Source organism: Mus caroli, unplaced genomic scaffold (assembly GCF_978045245.1).
Source record: "Mus caroli unplaced genomic scaffold, Mus_caroli_1 scaffold_15, whole genome shotgun sequence".
Taxonomy (NCBI): domain Eukaryota; kingdom Metazoa; phylum Chordata; class Mammalia; order Rodentia; family Muridae; genus Mus; species Mus caroli.
In genome coordinates, this window is record NW_028227270.1 from 77,494,377 (window position 1) to 77,508,138 (window position 13,762).

Below are 13,762 nucleotides of genomic sequence, written 5' to 3' on the forward strand. Positions count from 1 at the left end.
CACTTTCCCCTGAAACTCCTAATATAACCAGTACAGTCAATGAACATCTGACTAACTAACATGCTGGCCAGGTAATTGTCTTGTATAATTGAATATTTGAATTAAATCAAGGCCCAACCACTTTGAAAAGTAAGTTATCACACACCCCAACTTAGTATTACAGTGCTGAGGCTGTAGTTTAATTTATGACCATATATAATGATTGCACTTAGGTTTGGATTATTTCATGGGTTTAAGTCATATAAGAAACTGGGGTCATTCATTAATGTGTCTGAGACTCATTTAGAATTTATTCACATTTCAACCTTCATCCTCCACATTTGAAATCAGCATCTCTTAAGTGCTGCAGAAATGGTTCAGTAGTTAGAAATACTTGTTGATCTTGCAGCAGCCATCTGTAACTCCAGTCCCAGGGGATGCAACACCATCTTCTGACCTCAGGCACCAGGCATACACAGGGTTTCCAGACATATGTGCAGGTAAAACATCCAGACACAGAAAATCATAAATTATATTTTTTCTAAAAGGAAACATGTTTTAGACAGAAGTAAACATACAAGGAAAGACCTCAGTACTAAGCCTATGGGAGTTAAATATCAAAATGGGTATTGAAATAAAGAAAGATGACTTATAAGAAGATGGCAGAGATGTGAAAAACATAAAATGCACACTGCAAGAACAAATTGTTAGACTCGGGGATTTTACCTGAATCCAAGGCTGCCACTATTGGTTTTGAGGAAAGTTCTAGAATAATATGTAGTCTGACGGAAGTATTCCAACAAGTCGAGGCAACCTTTGAGACTGTGTCAGCAAGCAAAGAATAGAGAAAGAACACAGCTGCCTCCATGGTACTTTCCCAGGCTCCCTCGAGGCCCCTTCCTCTGAGGTCCCCTCTTGGCTCTATCCGCTTGTCTAGCAACGTCGGGATTCTCTGCCCTTGAATCTATCAGGTTAATACACTGAAAAGTTTCCATAATCATGGTGTCTACAATGCTCAAACCCTGCAAATGAGCATTGCTTCCTGGTCCCTCAGCAGCAAAGTCGAAGTTCACAGTATAATCACATGGGACCAGGGAGCCGTCTTACTCAACCTGCTTCTTGGCTCACTTGTATGATGATTTCTGAAGCACATTAGACTGCTGTTCTTGATGGATGTGTGATGCTATTTTGCTAAAATGAACACGAACTTGCTGCATGCTCTCAAGTTACTCAACAGTAGTCATAACTAGTGGATTTAGTTGTTTGTTTGTTTTCTAGTTTGTCTGGACTATTCAAGTAAGGGATTTCTTTACCTCACTGGATTCTATTTTGTTATTCTATCTTGAAAGTTAATCAAATCAAAGCAAATAAAACATTTCATTTATAAAGATAACACTCTTATTTCATCATCTACTCAACTTGGAAAAAAAAAAAGAGCCTTTGTAGACATGCAATAGCTGAGGTTAGCTTTGTAGGTGCTTCTAAAATCTCCACATGGATGATAAAAAGCCTTGGCTGAACGAAAGTGCACATTGGTGACTATCTAAAGTGATGACGGCATCTCAACCATAAATCAGGGAAACCATGCATCTCATTTAGAAATAATAAAATTTAATAGACAAGAAAACATTAGCATAGAGATTACATTAAAGGATTACACTTTCCATTCAACAGCATGGAGAGTTGTGTTGTTTTGTGTTGTTGTTGTTGTCATACATTTAAAACTCTTTCAAAACCAAATCAACACACTGGCATTAAGAAGAATATTACACATACAGAAACAACTTCAGCACTGCAGACATCACACAAAATAGCAAAACACAGAGCTGGTCCGGAGCCTTCTGGAAATCTCTTCCTGCGGTCGCTCGCCAGCTCACTCAGTGTGTCACAGTTCAGACAAAATGAGCATCTTTAAAAATGAAACCTTATAAATATATAAATCCAAACCACAAAACCTCTTAAATATTGTATTTACTCAAAGAACAAATGGAATTCTGGAAACCGCATCCACAACGCTGCCTAAAACTAGGGTTTCTGGAATCATAAATGTATTTAGCTCTAAGTTGGGGTTGAAATTTCACTGGACCACATCCCACATATACTTTCTCCTTATGTGTACCTTAGACATACATGTTCTCAAAGTCAGTAGTTATAGAACTAGAACAAAACGCCTATTCTAGATAAGTATCCATTTTCCCTCAGTGGGGAGGTTAGAACTGGCCCCCTGCAACTGGGTCACACAACAAATATTTCACCACAAATGAGTTAGCAAAATCTTGGTAAAACTGTCTGCTAAGCATTATGGGCATTGTATTGTTAAGTCATCAGTCATAAGTCTCAGAGACTAAAAAAAAAAAAAAAAAAGCACTCTTACCTCTTTTTGCCAAGCAAACATTCTGTGAACATTCTATTCCCCCACCTAAAACCTGCTAGGCAACTTATCCCCATAAATATATACATTCACCATCACCCCCGCCCCACCCCCACCTCATGAAAAGAAGTCCATTCCGAAGCCACGAAGCTTATACCTTTACAGAAAATAAATTAAGGACTCAAGTCTATCCCCAAGCTGACTGAACAGCAAGCAGCCGTGAGTGAGCTACACTTAACCACCTCCACTCCACCTCAAGCAGGGCGTCAGCTTGGCGTGGCTTCACTGTGCCTTCCCGTGAACCCCGGTACCACTCAGCAGAACACTTGGGTTCTCAGTGCCTGGCGCCAGGGTAGCTGGTGGCCTGTTGCTGGGGTCTTCCTATTACAGGTTCCCCACAGCAGTGCAGGACTCAGCAAAGTCAGCCCTGCCCAAACTTCTATAACAACGGTGAGAAGAAACCTTCATAAGCTGATAGCAACAAATTTAAATGGAACTTTGTTCAGGATAAGGGGTGAGGCTGGCTGAGGACTGGGGTTAGAAATCAAACAAAACTTTTTAACCAAACAAAGCATTTTCATGCTTTAAGGAATCATTCCAGTGAATATGTCCACATGCAAAAACAGCTCGGATCTTTCCAGAGAAGCCTGGGAGAAAAATGCATGTGGGGGAAAAGGAAGGCCTGGGTGGAAGATAAATAGCCATGTCCTGGCATGAAGTCTAACTCTGTGCAAACTTCTCAGCTATGTCTGCGACCACCCTGCTAAAACAGGAAGCCTGCAGGAACAACCCAGGAAGATGAGATTGGGGGACCCTGGGGTTGGGGGCGGGGACTGCACAGAAGCAGAAGGAATCTGAGAAGAGGCAGCGGACTTCAGAGAAGCGTTACCTCAAGAGAGAAAGCACCTGAAGATGATGAGGGGCTACAGCGCCAGGAAAATGAGGGACGCTCCCACGTGTTTTAGAGTAGCTTGCCTCTGACATCTACCCACCATCATGGGATACACCTAACTTCAAGGAGGACTCCATGCATCCCCACCGAGGCACGAAGAACCTGCCACAGCTTAACAAGCCTTATCTGGTACCTGTCTGAAAGCACTCCCTGGGCCTATCTATGCCTTTGTTCTGGGCTATCTCACAGCTATCGGGGCTCCAGGAAAGCTATGTATACATAGCTTTGCCTCTTGGCTAGCCCCTAGATAGAAGTAAACTTTTCTCTTTTTTTTATTTTTATTTTTTATTTTTAATCTTCAGAATCCAGGAAAACCCATCAAGCCAAAAATCTGGATGGGAAAACGGACCACAGACATATGGCGAAGGGCTTTGTTGAGGCTGTAGACACTAATCGTAGAGAATACAAAAGAAAGCAGAATCATTCATACATCATTTGAACGTAGCCATATGTGCTGAGTTTCCTATGTTGCATATTGATTAAGAAGGAAGTGCCATACAGTCTAGAAATTCATGACAAACGCATTGGCAAAAACCATACACCATCAGGATGACAAGGCTAGAGGGGACAAGGCTAACAAAGACCACCCCCAGGGTGACTTTCTTAGACACCAGTAAGTAGATCCCTAAGGGCAAGGAGCTGAAGTACAGCAAACCCAGCAACCACACTAACACCCGGATGGACGTCTGAAACAGCAAGGAGGTACAGTTCCACACCGTCCAGTTATGGGACACGGTGGTGACAGAGTCAAAACTGGCTGGCCTGTAGAATTCTACCACGGGGGTGGAGCTGAGAGATGGAGAGCTCTCTCTCTGCACCTCCATGATGGTTATAACCAAGCAATTAGAGGATGTGTGGGAAGGGCTGACAAGGGAAGCCAGCCTCTTGGGAGTGAGCAGCAGCTCGGTGGGGTTCTCAGGCAGGCATTTCTTCCCTTTGCCCCCACAGGTCAAGTTTACAAGGATGTTGTTGTCATCCGGCAGGCTGCTGACTTCGTCATCCGGCAGACACGTCTCAAACCTGCAGAAGGGACAGACGATGACACCCTGGGGAGAGTCCCCAAAGTCTATGATCTTGTAGAGGCATTTGGCGCAGACCCTGTGACAACACTCCAGAACCTTGGGCTTCCTCTGCTTCAGGTTGTACCGATTGTAACAGATCTTACACTCAAGCTCATCTGAGACCTGAGACTCCGCAGGCTCTTCCAGCGGCTGGCTGGCCATCTTGAGTTATAGATGCAATCCTTTGTAGGTACGCCTGGCTAAGCAGTGACTTGGATTAAGGGATCCCTCTGAACATCACATCATCTGAGTCAGGCAAGGAGACTGGGAGGGCTGAAAAAGACGGGAGAGAATCCAGAAGTCTTTTGAACATTTTCAGCTCCTGCTTGGTGCCGTCTCTGACAGGTATTTTAAAAGGGCAGCTGAAGGATCTGCAAAGAAAAAAAACAAAAAACAAAAAACAAAACAGTGATTGGAATAGAGCAAACAGATCACTGAAAAGGTGTTTCTGAGAACTGCTTCGTGGCGTTTTCTGAGCTCCAAGGATCAGGAGCAATAGACCTAACAGATTAAATCCCTTCCTCTTTCTGGCCCTGGGACAGAAAGGTGTCAATGCTTCAATCTACAAACATCAAAAGACAGAACTTAGTCCTAATATGTGTGAAGTGCACTGAGGTACACCTCAGTACCATGCACTCTACAGCTGTGTCTACGGTAGCTAGGACAGATTATCTCTTTGAAATTTGTACCAAAGGTTGATCTCTTTGAAACATGGGACTCAGTCACAGGACCATTATAAAAAAAAACAGCTAAGTACTTTCCGAGGTGCACACCGAAGAATCTTCCTACTATTGCTTACTTGTCTGTCTGTCTGTCTGCCTGCCTGTCTGTCTGTCTGTGACAGTCTTACTATATAGCCTAGGCTGGTCCCAAGCTCACTTCATGGCTCAAGCTGACATTGAATTCAGCAAGCCCATGGCTCAGGCTCAACAGTGCTGAGATTGGGGGCCAAGCCCCACAAGCCTCACCACGCCCAGCTTCCCAAGGAAAGTTGTAAGGATGAGCATTAAGGACATGTTCTCAGGAAGCGGTTTGCTGGAGATAAGAGTGTTGGCAAGTGAAACAGATGGTTTCCACTTCTCTATCTGTTTTGCAAATGCCCTTCCTGTTTGACTAGATTTTCGTTTCAATGACAGTCTTGTGCATACATGTCTATACAAAGTAGGATAAAAATGCAAACTTCTAATATAGGCACTCTAAACACATCCAAATCCTAAGAGAGAGAAATGAGCATGGAAAATGCATACTATCACACACACACATACACACACACACACCATAAACACAGAAAGTCATTCATAGGTAGATATCAGGAAATACTCACTATTCACCATCACACCTACTGTGTGTCATGTAAATTCTCAGGGTCTAGGGTAAGCAGAAGGCACAGTGCAATCTGCAGGCCTACGTTAGCAACAGTGACATTACTGACCTATGGACAAAGGGCAGAAGGCTTACTCACATGCACAGTGGGTCACCTGTAGTGAGCATCTGTAAAAGAGAACAGCGGTGTGGAAAATCACCAAAACAGTCACCTTAGCTTTAATATGTGATACTTGGGGAGTAGATCTGCCTTGAGTTGCACTGTGCTTGGAAAGTCTGGAAATGGATTTGAATTTCTGAGCACACCCCTCAGAGCAACATAGCAGAAGGCTGTCACACCATTTCTGGGGCGAGACAGCAACTGTCTGCAATTCAAAACGTGCTATGGATCGTACCGCCCTTACGGGAAGGGGCAATGGAGAGCTAATTAAACTCGTGCAGCTTTCAAAATCAAAAGCACATACTGCCATTTTTCTTAGTTATGAATTTTCCTAATTCTCAAGTGACTTCCTATTCTACAGGACTGTACAGTAGGCGTCAGTAGCAAGCAGTGTGCTTGTGGCAGGGCCAATCAATGGGCTCTGGTGATGAGCCAAAAATTACAGATAGCCTTTTTCATCTCTGTTCAAAATTGGCCTCTAGGATTTTTTTCTGTCTAGCATGGAGTTTGGGGATCAAATGTGTTTATCCTTTAAACGAACCAGGAGCTTTGAGGCTTCTGAACTGGTGTGAGCAATAGTAAACTGTGCTCTTGAGAAGTTACATGGAACTTGGCCGCCTTCCCATAGCCTGCCTTTGCCATCATCAGAGCTGGCTCTCTAATCGCTTTCCCACCTGTAATATGGTGACAATCCAATTCAAATTTTTGGTTTCTTCTTGGGTCAATTTTGGACACATATCTGATTTTTAAGAAAAGAAAAGAAAAGAAAAGAAAAGAAAAGAAAAGAAAAGAAAAGAAAAGAAAAGAAAAGAAAAGGGCTAGTTCGTCTGGGTTTGCAAAGTCTTTGTCCAGTAGTTGAACAGATTGTCTTCACTGTCTTCCTGTTGACCCCAGCACCTTCAAACAGGTCCCTTCCTCATTTACACTTGCTTACGTTGTCCCTTTTCTTATTGAGCACACAGACTTACACTGGCTGCATCTTGCCGATCTGAGAGCTACATAGGGTCCCTGTCTTGTTGGGTTTGTTTCCCTCACTTCAGCTTTTTGCTGCACTGTCTCCTCTAATTTACCTTAGTGTGGGTTGCCATTTCTTTTTCTCATTTCATGCTAAAATTAGTCTGTGGTCATTTTAAGGCGTGCCGAGGTGGCGACTTCCCACTGTCTACAGCTTTCACTTTCTAGAGCCTGTTGTGGGCTTTTAGATAGCCTGACATTTGAGCTTCCTACTGCTGGTGCTCTGTGTGGTCAGGGTTCCAAACTCACTATGTAGACCAGGCTAGCGTCCAACTCACCAAGATCCACCCATCACTGTCTCCCCAGTGCTGGAATTAAAGGTGTGCCCCACCATGCCTGGCTCATTTGACTTTTGATTTATCCTTTGATACGGAGATTATTTCAGTTATTTCACTTATAAGCAGTAAAAACCTTTCATCACCTTCTTTTATTTATTTCTATTAATGGATTATGATCAGAGAAGAGAGCTCCAAAGAACTCTTCCCCTTTGAATATACTGTTCTGTGTAGCCAAGTGTGTGCTTAAATTTTCTAAGACTTCCAGAAACAAATGTTCTATATTCAAGAGACATCAGGCTCGGCATAGGTATTAAACATAACTTTGTATCTATTGCTTATCATCTTCACAGTGGATAGGAGATTTTAGAGGCAAGTAGACAGGGTATATTAAAATGTCTGGCAGGATCATATTTTATATCTCTAACAGCTTTGCTTTACAGATGCCATGGTATATTTCTTTATGTAAAAGTTTCACTTGCCTTCTTCCTCTACTCTTCCTCTTTACCCTTGAGAATATCATTCTTTAACCCATCAACTACTTTATCTCAAGCTCTGCCTCATCTACTCTGCATTGCTCATTCCACTGGCTCCATTTATCTGGGATCACTGTCTAGCCTACTGTATTCAACTTTGATCAATTTATTTCAAGTATGTGTGTGTGTGTGTGTGTGAGAGAGAGAGAGAGAGAGACAGACAGACAGACAGACAGACAGAGACAGACACACAGAGAGATACACAGAGAGACAGAGAGAGTATGTGTGTGTGCCTGTGTGTGTGTGTACATTTGTGAGAATATGTGAGATAGCATGTGTGTGTTTGTGAATGTGTACATATGTGAATGTGCGTGTGCCTGTGTGTGAGTGTTGTATGTATGTGAGAGATTATGAGAGAGTATTGTGAGTGTGTGTACATGAGTGTGTGTGTGTGTGTGTGTGACCTAAGGCCTTCACATGCTGGACAAATGCTCTATGCTGAGCTACTGCCCTGGCCCCACTTTTTAAAACACTCTATTTTGACCCAGGATTCCATGAGGTTATTCAAACTTCCCTTTAACTTGCTCCGTAGCCAGACCAGCCTTACGCTCACAATTCTGCCCACGCTGCTGGAATCACACGCTGGCACTGCCAAGACCACTTTGGCATGTGCTTTTTAACTCAGTCATACTGTCTCAAAATAAAAATAAATAAATAAAATGTGTTACTTTTCTTCATTTACTTGTGTACACACACACACACACACGTATACATGTAACACTACTTTTTAAAAGACAAGATCATAAGTTTGGGAGGTAGGAGGACATGAAAGAAGTTGAAAGGAGAGGGAGAGATGAGAGGGACATAGATGCAGTGTTCATATATAAAGTTTCAAAAAAATAAATTACCAAAATAAGATCCTAGATATGACCCTGCAGTGTAATGGTTAGCACTCTGGACTTTGGATTCAGTGGTCTGAGTTCAAACCTCAGTGGAGCCTGTAATTTCCTTGCTGATATCTTCCCTTACTGTGAGGGCTATAGTTCTGGGGAACAAGCCATTCCTTGGTATTCTGTTCTTGGATATTTTTGTCATAAAGTAAGTAACAAGATGCCTACATTCTTACACAAAAACTGGTAATCCCGGGAGGGGAACAGCTGGCTGTGTGCAGCATTGCATGCAACATGTACAGTGTGTACAGTGTGTGCAGCATGTGGTGTGCAGCATGTGCAACATATACAGTGTGTACAGCATGTACGGCATGCACAATGTGTAGAGTGAGCAGTGTGTGCAGCACATGCAGTGTAGCACATGTGCAGTGTATGCCACATGTGTGGTGTATGCAGCATGTGCAGTGAGTAGCATGTACAGTGTACAGCATGTATGTGTAACATGTGCAATGTGAAGCATGTGCAGTGTATGCCACATGTGTGGTATTTGCAGCATGTGCAGCATGTGCAGCACATGCAGTGTGTAGCATGTACAGTGTTTGCAGCTTGTGGAGTTTGCAGTGTGTAGCATGTGCAGTATTTGCAGCATGTGAAGTGTACAGTGTGTACAGTATGTACAACATATACAGCGTGTGTAACATGTGCAATGTGCAGCATGTGCAGTGTGTGCCACATGTAGTGTCCAGCATGTGCAGTATAGGCTGCATGTGTAGTGTTTGCAGCATGTGCAGTGTGTGCAGCATGCACAGTGTGTACAGAGTGTATAGTGTAACATGTGCAGTGTGCAGTATGTGCAGTGTGTGCCCCATGCAGTGTCCAGCACGTGCAGTGTCCAGCACATGCAATGTCCAGCACATGTAATGTCCAGCACATGCATTATGCAGCATGTGCAGTGTGCAGCATGTGCAGTGTCCAGCAGTGCAGTGTCCAGCAGTGCAGTGTGCATGTGCACTGCACATGCTGGACACTGCACATGCTGCACACTGCACGTGCTGCACACTGCATGTGCATCATATGCAGCATGTGCAGTTTGCATTGTGCAGTGTCCAGCACGTGCAGTGTGCATCATATGCAGCATGTGCAGCTGCTGCTTCTCTCCTCTGTCTACCACTACTCCTCTATCACTCCTCCAGCTCCAGTCTCCAATGCTGTGGAGAAGACACCCACAGCTAGCCAATACTTCTTCACAGAAGGTCACTTGCTCTGGCTGGAAGCAGCTTAGATTCTGCTCTATTGGCATTCGAGAGCTCCAACACATACATAGGTGCCTCGAGTGACCTCTGAGAATGTGTTTCTTGTATTTGTCTGATCACTTCCTGCGGCTCTCGAGTTACACACATGTTCTAGTTCCTAGCTGAACATTTCCTCAGGAACCCCCTTCCCTTTATATTTTGGTTCTGTGTTTCGGATCACTTCACTTGAACAACTAGACTATCAGTTCTCTCGGGAACAATCACCATGTTCTGCAACTCAGTGACTGGATTGCCTGGTGGGCAAGTCACACAGCTCACCACCTGGATGTCTTTCTGGGCTGCTTTTAAATCTCCTATGTGCTCACTCTTCTTGCCTGTCAGCAGCTGCCACTCTGTGCTGTGAAGCGTGACTCTAGCCATTCTTGTAGACTGCCTCTCCTTTGGCTGCAGTAGCATCATGCTCATTCTTACATGACTGGGGTCCTGATGTGACTCCTGTAGGACCCATGTGCCTGCAGTCCTGTGAGTAGTCAAAACTGGGATCCACCCCTGGGGACCATGGGGATACTGGTACAGCTGTGGGGTACAGCCAAGGAACAGGAGAGAACCTTCCTTCTCTGAAGTGGAAAATCGTGGTTTCTTTGGACAGTCAGTTGTGTCGGATGGTGTTTTGCTGGGGCAGACACATGAAGGAGTGTTTTCCTGAAGTGAACACAGGTGGAAGAATGTTTTGCTAAAGCAAACATGTAAAAACATACATGATGTTAGGAAGAATCCAATGGACAACGTTGGATGGTATGGGTGCACCTTGTCATTCCTTAATGGTCATCGTTTGTTATGACTTCACAGAAAGAAATGCACCAAAAACCTTCTGGCTGTGTTCTGGCAGCTTCTTGCCACTTCCATGGACTCAGACAGCTTCTTGCCACTTCCATGGACTTAGGCAGATTGGCAGAGTGATGTCAGCTGATGAAGATGCACATGGAGTTTTGCTAAGACAGATTCACTTGGTGTCTTGCTGAGGCAAGGCCCAAGTGATGACACGTGATATTTGGAGGGAGTATAAATAGGACTCAACAGGTAGTGACAAGGGCTTGCATAGCTAGCTTTGCAACCCTTTGTTGGTCTCACATTTTTATCTTCACTGATCTTCACTTCATTGAGAGAGGCACAGCAGAGAACTTCTTCTGGCATTCCTATTGATCCTGGTTGTTCCTGCTGACTCATGCTGATTCAGCGGAGGCCTGGCTGTTTCTGCTGGATCATGCCATTACTGCTGATTTGTGTTCGCTATCCTGCCATTACTGAACTGGACTGCTGGTATATATCCTGACAAGGCAGATTGGATTTCCTCCAAAGAACAATTTCTAAACAGGTCCACTTCCCCATATCCTAATAACCTTTCTTTTCCACTACTTCTGGTGTAGGTGGTAGGCTAGAGGAGAGGTTAAAACATGTATGAACCATATTAAAAATGGGGTTTGGAAAATCAAAGCCTACACTTCTCCAAAGCCTGGGAGACAGGAAGAATGCAGCCCAGATGTGTGTGACACGCCGGCCTTTTACAGAGAGAATACAAAGAGGGGGTGGGGGAGACAGACAGACAGAGACAGACAGAAACACAGAGAGACAGAAACACAGAGAGAAAAAGACACAGACAGAAAGATAGACACAGAAAGAGAAGGAGGAAGAGGAGGGAGTAGAGGAAGGAAAGAGGAGGAAGAGGAGGAGGAGGAGAATTTTCAATTCAGCCTTCCATCCTCCAGGGTCATATTCCTGTTCCCCTGTGGAACGTTAGGCTCTATCTTTAGTGCCAGCCTGGCCCAGAAGGAAAGCCATCATCTGTGCTCTTTACCTTCAGCTCTTACACAGCTTGTGGTTGCCCCTGAATTTAGAGCTCTAACTCCATGATAGGCTTAGGTGAGGAGAGGCAGACATGGGCGAGGGCAGGATGGCAAGCTGCTTCAGCTGCTGGCTCCCAGATCCCTTGCCAACTATAATTCCTGCGACAAGTATTGATTCATATGGTAAACTGTGATAAAAACTGAATTTGTAGAGAACATTGATTCATTTATTTTTATGTTATGTGCATTGGTCTTTTGCCTGCATATATATCTGTGTGAAGGTGTTGGAACTCCTGGAGTTAGAGTTAAAGACAGCGGTGAGCTGCCATGTGGGTGCTGGGAATAGAACCCGGGTTCTACAGAAGAGCAGCCAGTGCTCTTAACCTCTAAGCCATTCCTCCAGCCCTATGGAATCTTTCTTAAATAATATTCTTTTCAAGTTTTACACTGCAATTCAAATAGTTATATTACTATCTAGCAGCTAAATTCAAACACAGGTACAAATTCTGCATGTTTTTCCTTTTTAAAAAATGTATATAGTTTTTAGAATTTGGACTGTTTGCAGGGCGGAAGACAGCATGTAAGCATGAAGGCTGAGGTCAGGTCCACTGTACCTGACCTTGTAAAAGCCAAATTCAGCAACCGTGCCTGTAATCTCAGCCCTCGAGGTGTGGAGACGGGGATAGAATCCCTGGGCCTTTCGAGCAAGTTCATCCAAGCTGAACTGGTGAACCCCAGGTTCATGTTCAATGAGACCCTGTTACAAACAGCAGAATAGAAGCCTAGAATGTCCTCTGGTTTCTACATGCCCCCCCACACATATGTGCACACACACACACACATGCACACACATGCACATACACACACACAATCACACACACATATGAACAAACACACATGCACACACATGCACACAAGCACACACATGCACACACGTGTACACACATGCACATACACACACAGATGCACACACACACATACGCACACACACAATCACACACACATATGAACAAACACACAATCACACACATATGCACACACATGCACACACATGCACACGCGCACACACATGCACACATGCACACACACACACACGAATCTTTTTTATTTGGAGCTTCTTTCCTAGATTTCCATTATGTAACTCTTCTATGCCAAAGTCTAAAGGACTCCACAGTAGATAAATCACTTTGCCTAATTGTATTTACCCCCAACCTTATCCTGAAAATTCTTCACAGCAATTCTCCACAGTGTTGACAAACACTCTCTACAATATAGTTTTCTTTGAAGTCACCATCAGGTGGAGGAACCTGTTTTCTCATCTTTTAATCAACAGGCACGGGGTTTTATCTTAGGGTTTTATTGCTGTGAACAGACACCATGACCAATGAACTTTTATAAAGGCATACATTTAATTAGGGCTGGGTGACAGTTTCAGAGGTTTAGTCCATTATCATCATGGTGGGAACCATGGCAGCATGCAGGCAAATATGGTGCTGGAGGAGCCAAGAGTTCTACATCTTGATCCAAAGGAAGCCAAGAGGAGACTGGATTCCACACTGGTAGAATGGAGCTTAAACCTATATTTGACCTCAAATCCCAGTTTCATACTTTCTCCAACAAGGCCACACCTCTAATGGTAAGCATTGAAATCCATGAATCTATGGGAGTCAAACCTTATTCAAACCACCACAGGCTTCCTTCTGACCAACAACATGAAAGTAAAGCAGGCCTGTGGGAGTTCAGAAGCCTGACCGTGAGGTGCCCCGCACTTGTGCTCTCATCTCTTACAGCCTTGAGGACACCATGGAAGAAGCCCAGGTCAGATTCCTGAAGATCAGAAGCAACAGAAGCCCAAACAAAATCCAGCAGCAACACCAAGAGAACAAGGCCACCATAGACCATCCAGCACTGCTGTCACCCCTGGGCCGACCACCTCATTTAAATGAGTGGCCCTGAGACAGATGTGCTTAAACTCCTCCGCTGCTGTAACATGCTAACTCAAGAGTGAAGGATGACATTCCGGTTGCTCTTAGCCATTCTACTTTCAATGGTGTGTGTTTTATAACAACAGATAGCCACAATATGTTAACCCATTTCCAAACTAACCCAAAGTCAGTTTCTGTCCAGCCAAGGTAACTTTCCCTTCACTTAGCAATGGGTAACA

General features: G+C 44.0%; 1 protein-coding gene across 11 annotated transcripts in view; it reads right to left on the reverse strand.

Annotated features, from left to right (window-relative positions):
- Positions 1 to 1,574: 1,574 nt before the first annotated feature.
- The window catches only part of Rnf182 (ring finger protein 182), a 64,291-nt gene continuing 52,103 nt past the window's right edge, over positions 1,575 to 13,762 (reverse strand). For 10 of the 11 annotated variants that reach the window (XM_085831136.1, XM_085831140.1, XM_085831137.1 and 7 more), the window contains one exon: positions 1,575 to 4,734. In XM_085831136.1, coding sequence (XP_085687262.1) covers positions 3,782 to 4,525 — 744 coding nt within the window. In that variant the 5' untranslated portion in view covers positions 4,526 to 4,734 and the 3' untranslated portion in view covers positions 1,575 to 3,781. Of the gene's footprint in view, positions 4,735 to 10,072; positions 12,420 to 13,762 lie in introns of those variants that run through there. The other variant, XM_085831143.1, reaches the window with a different exon arrangement.